Source organism: Mytilus galloprovincialis, chromosome 4 (genome assembly GCF_965363235.1).
Source record: "Mytilus galloprovincialis chromosome 4, xbMytGall1.hap1.1, whole genome shotgun sequence".
NCBI lineage: Eukaryota > Metazoa > Mollusca > Bivalvia > Mytilida > Mytilidae > Mytilus > Mytilus galloprovincialis.
In genome coordinates, this window is record NC_134841.1 from 17,959,553 (window position 1) to 17,971,036 (window position 11,484).

At 34.2% G+C, this 11,484-nt stretch overlaps 1 protein-coding gene across 1 annotated transcript in view; it reads right to left on the reverse strand.

The window, feature by feature from the left end:
- The window catches only part of LOC143071523 (protein mono-ADP-ribosyltransferase PARP14-like), a 60,703-nt gene extending 54,322 nt beyond the window's left edge, over positions 1–6,381 (reverse strand). Inside the window, exons 1-2 of the mRNA XM_076245880.1 lie at positions 6,339–6,381; positions 1,911–2,742 (exon numbers count right to left, since the gene is read on the reverse strand). Of these exons, the coding sequence (XP_076101995.1) occupies positions 1,911–2,695 (785 nt within the window). The 5' untranslated portion in view covers positions 2,696–2,742; positions 6,339–6,381. The remainder of the gene's footprint in view (positions 1–1,910; positions 2,743–6,338) is intronic.
- Positions 6,382–11,484: the final 5,103 nt, after the last annotated feature.

Sequence of the window (11,484 nt, forward strand, 5' to 3'; positions counted from 1 at the left end):
AAAGATAGGTTGGTAGTAAAAGTGAATATACATTGTTTATTGTATAAAACAATAAAAAAAAAAAAAAACTTCATCAGCAACATTTTATATTGGCAAATTTCCAATGAAGTTATTTATATAAAGTTATTGGCAAATAAAAATAGAAAATGACATCATAGTCATGTCTGGCAAATGTCCAACATACATTATATAAAAACATTTTAGATAAGATAAGTAAAAAAAGCTTCATCAGCAACATTTTATATTGGCAAATTTCCAATGAAGTTATTTACATAAACTTTAATATTGGAAAATAAAAATAGAAAATGACATCATAGTCATGTCTGGCAAATTTCCAACATATATTATCAACTACTACTCTATACAAAGAAAGATAACTCCAATCGAAAATAAATTGCTATTGCACAATATTGTGCAATTAGATATTTCTTGCTATTGTGCAATACTGTGCAATTGAAAATTTCTTGCTATTGCACAATACTTGATATGGAATCCTGATTTGGACCAACTTGAAAACTGGGCCCATAATCAAAAATCAAAGTACATGTCTAGATAAAGCATATCAAATAAGCCCAAGAATTAAATTTTTGATAAAATCAAACTTAGTTTAATTTTGGACCCTTTGGACCTTAATGTAGACCAATTTGAAAACTGGATCAAAAATTAAGAATCTACATACACAGTTAGATTTGGCATTTCAAAGAACCCATTTATTCAATTTTTGATGAAATCAAACAAAGTTTAATTTTGGACCCCCATTTGGACCAACTTGAAAACTAGGCCAATAATTAAAAATCTAAGTACATTTTTAAATTCAGCATATCAAAGAACCCCAAGGATTCAATTTTTGTTAAAATCAAACTAAGTTTAATTTTGGACCCTTTGGACCTTAATATAGACCAATTTGAAAACGGGACCAAAAATTAAGAATCTACATACGTAGTTAGATTCGGCATATCAAAGAACCCCAATTATTCAATTTTTGATGAAATCACACAAAGTTGAATTTTGGACCCTATGGGCCCCTTATTCCTAAACTGTTAGGACCAAAACTCCCAACCTTCCTTTTATGGTCATAAACCTTGTGTTTAAATTTCATAGATTTCTATTAACTTATACTAAAGTTATGGTGCAAAAACCAAAAATAATGCTTATTTGGGCCCCTTTTTGGCCCCTAATTCATAAACTGTTGTGACCTCAACTCCAAAAATCAATCCCAACCTTCCTTTTGTGGTCATAAACCTTGTGTTAAAATTTCATTGATTTCTATTTACTTATACTAAAGTTATTGTGTGAAAACCCAGAATAATGCTTATTTGGGCCCTTTTTTGGCCCTTAATTCCTAAACTGTTGGAACCAAAACTCCCAAAATCAATCCCAACCTTCCTTTTGTGGACATAAACCTTGTGTTAAAATTTCATTGATTTCTATTCACTTTTACTAAAGTTAGAGTGCGAAAACTAAAAGTATTCAGACGACGACGACGACGACGACGACGCAGACGACGACGACGACGCAGACGACGACGCCAACGTGATAGCAATATACGACCAAAAAATTAAAATTTTTGCGGTCGTATAAAAAATTGTTTCTATATACACCTATTAAAATTGTAAAGATATTAGCCAATAAGTCTGACAAAAACTTTGGTTATAATAGACAGTGGGTATATTCATATATTTAGACATTCTTATCATTTTTGCCCTGGAAGATTTTTCTCTACAGCTGTAGTTGCTTTCAAAATTATAGAACAATTACGTTATACCTTAACCCAAAGTTCTATTATTTCTAGGAGAAGTAAGTTAAAGTTATTTTCCTCAGTGATAACAATCACACTACTAACTACATACACACATTTAAAAAAACTGTCCTCTAAATAAATCAAAAGAGTTAAGCAGTCACATACTCACCATCCCAAATGTGACTTTGGCCTGGGATCCTGTTGTGTTCTAGTATCTTGGTTTGACCATGGGGATAGTCTTTCTATCTCAGAGCTAATATGGCTCTCTAGGTCAGTCTGCTGCCCTGGTGATAACTTATCAGCTTCAGGATGTTCCAGTTGTTCTTTGTGTCCTCCTGTTTTATAAACACCTTCATCCTGCTGTTCTGAATATAGTGTTGGTCCTAATGGTTTATCTATGGTTTTACTTTCTTCGGGATGTCTTTGCTCATCATTACCTTTTCTTTGAATCCCAGCCTCTGGAAATGATTCTGATATGTGAAATGAGTTTTCCAGCTGACCACTATCAACATTAATAGATTCCACTGATTTGGATCTGAATGGTTCCTCTGACTGTTCAAACATTTTGGCTCTGTCTCTTACAGACATTCTATTCTCACTGTTGTTTCCCTCTTCAGTGGTTTTGTTTCTAAACAAAGGCTGGTTCTGATCCTCTTCATAGTTACTTTTCTCTTCCATTTCCCTTGGTTTCTCAAAATGACCTCTTTTCTGTTTAAAAGTTTTGGGGGGTACAGGGGGTGGGTTATTCTCCTCTATTGAGTGTTTTCTACTAATTGTTTTTACAGAGCTTACAAATTCTGTGTCTACTTTAGTTTTAATGTCCTGGTTTAAAAGAGTAGAATCTTGAGGCATGTCAGGCCCATGCCATATATCAGGAGAGCCATTACTTTCATCGCTATCAGAGTTTCTACTTCTGGCGTCCATAAACTCCTCTTCATCAGATTCACCACTCATTATTTCAATTAGTATTAACTGGTAAATTTTTTTGTCTCCTCATTTATCTGAAATGCAATATCAGGAGAATATAGAAATTCATGTACTAGAGTATTCTGCATCGCTAAAAATATCAACAGACAGAGAGTTCATATGGCTAAGCATCCAAAAATGAGCAACTAATTACTATGCCATGATATTTGACATGATTCTAGTTTAAATTCATGCAGATTGTGTATAATGAGGTCATATTCAGTTGTCATTATCAAGACATAAGATACATTATCGCTATTTTGTGCATTTTTCCTTTGATCTTTTTTTGTGATAATTTTTCATATCATGCTACTCGCTTCAGATGGAAAATTATCACTAGAAACTAAGAAGGCACGTGGCGTTTCTTACGAAATTGACATGAAATTGACAACGTCGTCATAGGTAAAATAGCGATAAACAGATTATCATTGGTCATCTCAACTCGACAGCCTTTCTCACTTTCGCCTTCCCAGCTCAAGTGAGAAAATCAATCTCGTTGAGATGATCAACAATAATCTATAAGTAGCAAGGGAAGATTATAATGCATTTAAATTTGTTGCATTGTTTTGCAAGTTTGCTAATGATAAGCATAAAAAATTTGCTGAAAAATCACAATGTCATCAAGTAGGTTACACAGATTGAAATTAATCACAAAAGAAAAACAAAAATAATGTATATTAGCACTCAAAATCTACGAGGGTTTTGCTGGGCGAGGGGATTGTTAAAATTTGTATAGTGTTTTGATCTACAGCTTAAATAACAGCATGACGAAGTTACATTCATGACATTTGAATACACTGCGAACATAATTCAGTTAATTTTAAAGCTAAATTGAGTTTGGGGCATTTATAGAAATACTATTGTTTATTTATTTCTAGCTACAAGATAAGCACATGGACCCCTACTTTTTTCTCTTGTAATCCAAATGTAGTCCTCTTAGAATGTTATATTGAAAATGCAAGAAATAAATCAACCGTTTTTTTCTGTCTGCATTTGCAATGGAAAGAAATAATGCCTATAGCTTTTGATTAGCTATAATTGAATAATTTTACAAACATTTATTGGCATTCACCCTTGATTATGGGGACATAATGAAAGGCCTATAAACTAAGGAACATTTGCAAGAAACTGGCTGAAAATATCTATTTACATCTTTTCATTTGAAAATGGTGTTATTTTTTTCCCTAGCTATTCCAGGATTACCCCACATTGTAATCACGCAGCACTATTTTTTTTTTGAATTATTGAATGCATCTAAAGTACTCATTGCAGTTAAGCATAGTTCACATTGGTGGGAGTGGGTGGCACTTCCTATATACAAGATGATAGGAGTTCTGATGGAATAGGTCACCTTTTCAAGCTTGAAAATATGTGAACAGGTCAGAAAAAACTATCAGACATATATGATAAGGTCAATAAAGTTCCAATGACTTCTTCGTCTGTCATCTTTGTTGGTGTTTTTATCAACCAATGTTCTGTCTTTTGAATTCCATGTTCATTAAACAACATCAAAGCCAAACAATATGGGAAAAGGTTACAACATTTTTACCTACACAATATATGAAAAGGTATCCATTTTCAAAATCTAAATTATATGAAAAGGGTAGGGTAACAAAACCCCAGCAGCAACCCCATCAATAAGTGAGGGTCCTGATGAGGGGGGGTTTCATCACAATTCAGGAGTTTGATTTTTTTGTCAATCACTATTCACAGAAAATAAATTTCCATTATCACAGATCACAAAAATATAAAGAAAAAAAATCTGAAGAAAAACAGATCACGATAGCAAAAATGCTCCAATCACAAAGAACGAAAATAACCCATCAGGCCCCTCAAAAGTATAAAGTATTGAAATCTTCCCCTTTTTAAGCTCAGGATTTCAGGATTCATCCTTTCAGGATCAGGGAATGATTTATTTCGAATTTTGTGATGTCTGGATTAAAATTTATTTCTTTAAATTTAGCCTCACTTAAATTTTAGGACCTCTAGGTGTCAGACCACCAATTACTCCCTTCAATTTAGAACGTATGTAAAAGTAGCCCTACTCTGACACAAAATAGTGCTTTTGATGTCCTTGTTTACTTAAACTAACCAACAAATTTGCAGAAATGAAACTTTTGGTGAAAGAGAAATATATCTAGATCATTTTGAGCCAAAATTTACTTGTCTATGAGTTTGCATTAAAAATTGAGGATTAATGCAATCCATATGATAGTATACTAATTTTAGATTTTCAGAAAACCAGGTTTTGTTTTGGAGTACCTAGATGTTTGAAGGTCAGTTATTTTGTTAGAAGGCTTTAAAGGTATTGTGAAATGTTATGTTTATCTTTTTAATACTGGTTAATGAAATCATTACAGTGTGTACTGGCTGTTCATTATCGTGTATGATACGATTTTGACACGCCTACATAGCTAATAAATATTCTTGACTTTATAGATAAGAACAGCACGTGTAGCCATAAACTGAGAGTTGTAGATTTGTAGTGTAAATATATAGATGTAGTTTATAGAATAGAAAATTAGATCAGAAATATAGTTTTTAATTATAACAAAGCCAAGCGGGTAAAACACGGATCTATCAGAAAATTGGCATGTAGAAAGCTGATACATGTACAATTAAGGATATACCTGGTTTCCGTGAAGTTGAACTTACGGTAAAATATTTAGAAAGCTGTTAAAATTGCAAAATTTGGTTGAACAGATAGGGATTTTTAATTGGTGGTCTGACGCCTCTAGATTTCGGGTTCAATAATTTAATTGTGATGTAACTGAAAATGAAAGTAGTTGTATACATGTTTATTCTTAAAGTCATATGAAACCAGTGAGTGGTGAAAAATAATGTTTATCCAATTCTTGAACCAATGCATGTATATATCATAAACTTAGAACTCTGTGCACCATTTTGTCACTTTTTACGCAAATATATCGTATAATCGTCAATTTTTTTTCTTTCTGTCCATTATGATTTAACTAATATGGCTGCTCATTAAATGCTGTGTTTTAAAGCCGAAGTTTACCGATTGTCACCTTATAGTAAACAAATAACAAAAAGCATGGGTATTGAGCACGTGTTTAACATGTACAATCAGATAAATTGTTTATTTTATTGACAGATCCATGCGTATTGTGATCACTGGATTTTTACGAGGAGGGTTCGCTCAGGTCACTATGCATACGGAAAATATGTCGGCGAATTGATTCCTGGAAGCAAGCAATTAAAAATTAGTCAACTTCTTCTATATGTGGACAAATTAAAGAATTTTCCTCAGAAAAAAGTATATGCACTTAAGTTGTATAATGAAAACTTTCCATTTAGTTATAAAAAACATATGCATGAATTTTTTTTAATTTGAGGTTTCTTATGACTTTCATCATTAGAAATAATGAAAATTAATAGCTTCTATCTTCAAATTATGTTGTTTTCTTTCATAAAATAACGCAAATAAACGTGGCCGGTATTACTAAGGATTAAGGAGAAAACGAAAGTAGAAAATTATTTAGTGTTACGAATGAAAAGAACAAACATTTTTTACATGAAAACAATAAATTGAATATCTATTTATCATAACTTTTTCGTTTATAAATATTTTAGTGGCGATACGTTATAGGCTAGCCAATTCGTAGTTTACCTAGTTAAAACAAAAGTTCTAAAACAGCACAAGGTAAAAAAATATCCTTCCATACTTCCCAAACTTTTCAGAAATTGACGCATGCGTAATTTACTTTTTACTTTCGTTAAGGGAAATGATACTTATTTTATTTTCAACATGGATATTCATGATAGGGGCCGTCATTATAGCAAAAATGTATAGCAATATTTCTGATTTTTTTCAGTTTTTTATAAGAAGACTATAATAAATTATCAGTGGCGTAGCTAGGTCATTTTAACGTGTACGCCCAAACCTTGGCGAAGGGTCTGAGGACCCCAAACTACTACATGTCAAACAATTTCGGGTAGTGGATTAGATCTTGGGAGCGAGGCCCCCGGAAGCTAATGAGTTATCGAGAATGAATACCATTCCTGTCATTAAAAACTCATCAGTAGCAACATACTTTACAATCTAAATGGTTTATTTGTTATGTTAAATTATTCATTTTGTTAATTTGAAATATAATAGTCATAGGATTCAGAGATAATTTCAAAACCAGTAGCTTTTAAATATGTTATAAAAGAGCTGTGAGGGTAAAGCAATTAACCAACAAAATCACCTTTCTATTTCCAAATTTCGTAAATGAACATTAATCTTCAGAGATGTTCAGGTCCAATATTAGATATCGTAAAGGGTTCTGTGGAATCCTGTTTTTTTTTTTTGTCAAGGATTCCTCCTGCAAAAAGTGAATCCATTTATCAGTCCATTACAGGATTTTCAACATTTTCTTTAGATATTTTTTCTAGATCTGGAGTACTACTAGTGTTGGCCCAAGTTTCATGACAATTTATGAAGATTGATAATTTAAAAAAAGCCATTTAGGATCGCTATGTCGCGCTTTGGCGTCAGAAATAAAAATGTATGTCACAGGCTCAACAAAACTGTAAACCACAAAACGATTTTAAGGAGATAAAGGATTGCTTAAAACAAAAGGGAAGGGAGTATAAAAAAAGTAGCTTCAGACTTGACAGAAAATGAACAAATAAATGATATGATACCATTTGACTGAAAGTAAATTTCGTCAATTTTATCCACAATTACAAGCCAACGAAGAAAGAATTATAAAGCTGATGTGCTTCTATTTTAAACAAGTTATTTTTATTTTCTTTAGACTAAAATATTTTTTTAACAAAAATTCAAGTGTACGCCCGGGCGTTTTGACGTAAACGTAGCTACGCGCCTGATGATTATGAGGGTAGTAATGCCCTTTAACGTTCATGTGGACCCTATGGCTAAAATGGCCGTATTTTCACCTCAAAATTTACTCTGAGTACTGACAAACCTGCGCATCTGTAAAAAATTTCAAGCATAGCATGCCCTAGATAAATAAATTTCAAATATGTTTTATGTTTTAAAAAAATAAAAACTTACCAGGATATTGCCGTGCACTTTTTTTCATTCCTCCAGAAGGTGCCAAAATAAACTAAGTTGGGAAACAGGTTTGAGAACTTCCCCACAGATAATAATTGAATTAAGTGAGATGTTTTGCATGTCATGGACATGAGATGGACAATAGATACCAGACAATAATTGGTTATTTAAACTGTGTACCTGAGTGGACCATATCTAGATAAACTCAACTGTTTGTTAATTTTATCATCTTCTGCATGGACTAAAAAAAGTGTACCGCAAAATCAAGTTAAGTTGTAAATTTTCTAAATGATTAATCATACAATGCATTTGAATAGTATTTAGCTAGGGCATGCTATGCCTTAAAACTTTTCCAGATGCACAGGTTTGCCTGTACTCAAAGTTAATTTTGAGGTGAAAATACGGCCATTTTAGCCATAGGCTCCACATGAACCTTAAATAACGCACAGGCACTAGACGTTCTGTCAATAGTATAACGTCTTGTGTCTGTGAATAACGTCAGGCGTCAAACAGCCATTTTCGACCAGGGCCGTAAATTATATGGAGGCATGTAGGCAGTTACGAAAAAAAAACACCCAGAAAATAAAAAAATGGTTAAAATCATGCATTAATTATTTTAATAGCACCGGTTATTAATTTGACCAACAAGGTGATTAATCATAATTGCAGGGTGTGTTCGATATTTAAATCTGGTGATTATCGCTGAACGGTACCCATGCAACCCCTTGGCACACGTAAAAATTTCCCGCCAATTTTGTAGCACAGGATTTTTCTGTGTCTCATTCGCCGCGGGCATAATAAAAATCCTGCTGCCATATCAGACTGAGGAGCAAATTACGAGGTTGATTGAAACTGGACCACTGGTTCTGATGTTGCGCCACATTAAATGGTTCGTTAACAACTAGAAGAATCGTCATAATTTGTGCATAGACTAACCAACTTGTTAATAATGTAAGTAGAACTGTGAATTGTATGTCAAGAGCCGAGGTTCCATGACACCTCAATTTAGTTGATATAATTTATAATAACCGGTCCTGATCAGTGTCGGGTGATTTTTTTCTAGACATTTCCAAAAGACAGTCTGACTGTTCGTTGTCACTTGTTTTTGAAGTCCCCCCGTTAATTCCGTCATTATATATTTAACATCCTGCACATTTTCTGCAATCCAATATTTAAAATAAACTCCTACCCAAACAAACTGAGTTTGTCGCTTGTATGAATTTATTGCTATGTGAACACAGTTGCTGATCCGGGGTTTGGGTCAGGAAGTTGGACCCACTATTATTTTGACAACCGATGTATTCATTTCGTATGGCAACATTTTGTTGACCCCCCCCCCTTTTCTTTGCAGGAATTGCATGTGTTGAAATTCCCCCTTTTCAAATAGATCCACCCCTATTATATATCATTGAAGGCCCCACGTATAATAAAAAACTAGAAATTAAACAATTGGAAATTTTATTGCAGGTCAAAATGCCAAACAAGTAACAAGCAAAGAAGTTTGGATTCTTACTTTAAAGTTGCTCGACAAGCGGGAAATGAAGAAACGGGAGACATCGATGAAAATTCAGTAGCTATTAATCCATCCCCAAATGAATCAGTGATCGAAGCAGAACTGCGCTAGCATGCAGCGAAAACACGCCTTCAACATTATCTGAGATACTATTATCACCAATCGATTACAGTGATCCCGTCCAATTCAACAAGCGCTCGATCTCTATCAGATGAAGATCGACTGAAACTACTGAAGACAAAATGGATACCATTGTCTAATTCTTATATATATCATAAAAATAACCAAAATCGTCGCTACAACAAATCATGGGAAAATGACTATTCCTGGCTACGATATTCTCCTTCACAAGATGGTGCTTACTGTTCTCTATGTATTGCTTTTCAGGATCACCTTAGCTAGTGAAAATCCACGATACAATGAATTTGTTACCATATCTTACAATGACTGGAAAAACGCATTAGGAGAGAAGAGAGGTCGTCTTGCGCTCCAATAGCGAGCGTCCACTGAAAGCTCTTGAAAAACTGGTCTCCTACTATCGGTTTCGGATCAGAGAAGGCCATCTATAGTCCAGTCTATTAGCAAAGCATACAGTGACAAGGTTGAAAAAAATAGAGCTAGTCTTTTATCTCTGATAGACGTAATAATCACCCTAGGTAAACGGAATATAGCATAACGGGGTAATTGGAACAAAGAAATTTCAGAGGAGGATGGAAATTTCATGTTTTTTGTGAATTGGAAATCTTCTTTTGACTTAGTCCTTAAGGAACATATTGAACAGAAATGTTCTTTGGGAAATACTTGTCACCATTGGCTCAGAATGAATTCATACACTGTTGCGAATTTGAAATTAGAAGTAAAATTGTAAGCAGATGTAATCAATCTAATTTCTTCAGTGTGATGGCAGACGAATGCGAAGACTGATAGAACCAAGCGCAGCTTTCTATCTGTATCCGGTATTGTTATACAGAAAACGATGCTTGGTATATATGTAACGGAAGATTTCTGTGGTTTTGTAGAGCTTGTTAAAACGAACACAGAGACTATATCAACATGCATACTAAATAAACTTCGTGAATGAGGATTCGACCTGACCCGTTTAAGAGGACAAGGTTATGACGTATGTTCTACGATGACTGGAGAAGTATCTGGTGTCAAGACGAGAATTACTCGAGAGCTTTCAAATGCGAAATATTTCGTGCACTGTCGATCGCACTGTCTTAATCTTGTCGTTGTTAACAGTTGTCAGTCAGTCGCAGTTGTCAGAAATTTTATGGCAATTTTAGGGAAAATCACATGGTTTATCAGTGCGTCCAGTAAACGCAAAGATATTATGAAATCTGTAATGAAAGATGAAGGACAAATCGCGATTCAATTTGATTTGATGAATGATCAAGAAGAAGGTTTATTCAACCAGGAAAACAGTCTACTACCAACACTAGCAGAAACTCGATGGACATCACGAACTGATACATTAACTTAGCTGTTGAAACACTATGACAAAGTGCTTGACATTCTTGATGAAATTCAAAACCAAACCGTCGGCAACTCAGATGCTACATCTTACAAAATGACTCTTCTTAACTTTGAAATATTAGTTGTAGCGGTCGTAACCCAGTTCCTACTAGGATACCTTAGACCCTTGTCCATAGAACTTCAATCTGAAAACTGTGATCTTGTGGAAGCACACGTTCAAGCTCGTTCACTAGCTGCATCTTTTCTCGAGATACGGGAACACGCAGAAGAAGCTTTTGATGGGCTTTTTAAAAGAGCATCTACAATCGCAAATAAGAACGACAAACCGCGAACATCTGGACGCCAACGCCATAGGGCAAATGCAGCCGCTGAAACTGTAGAACAGTATTATCGGATCAACATTTTTATACCTCTGATTGATCACATCATTAAACATTTCAATGACAGATTTCCGGACGATATTCAGCCAATGCTTTACGGATTTTACTTGCTACCACTGTACTTTTGTAAGTTGACGGAAGACATTATAGGCTCTATTGCTAATGAGTATATAAATGATATTCCATACCCTGATGACTTGCCACAAGAAGTTCACAGATGGAAAACGTTTACGTGGATTAAGGAGATTGGGTCAAAATGTACAATAGAGCAAGCAATCAAACACACGCAGATTTACCAAAATATAAGGCAAATACTACTGCTTCTGTTAGCCTTGCCAGTTGGGTCTTGCAGTTGTGAAAAATCGTTTTCTGTGCTACGGCGCCT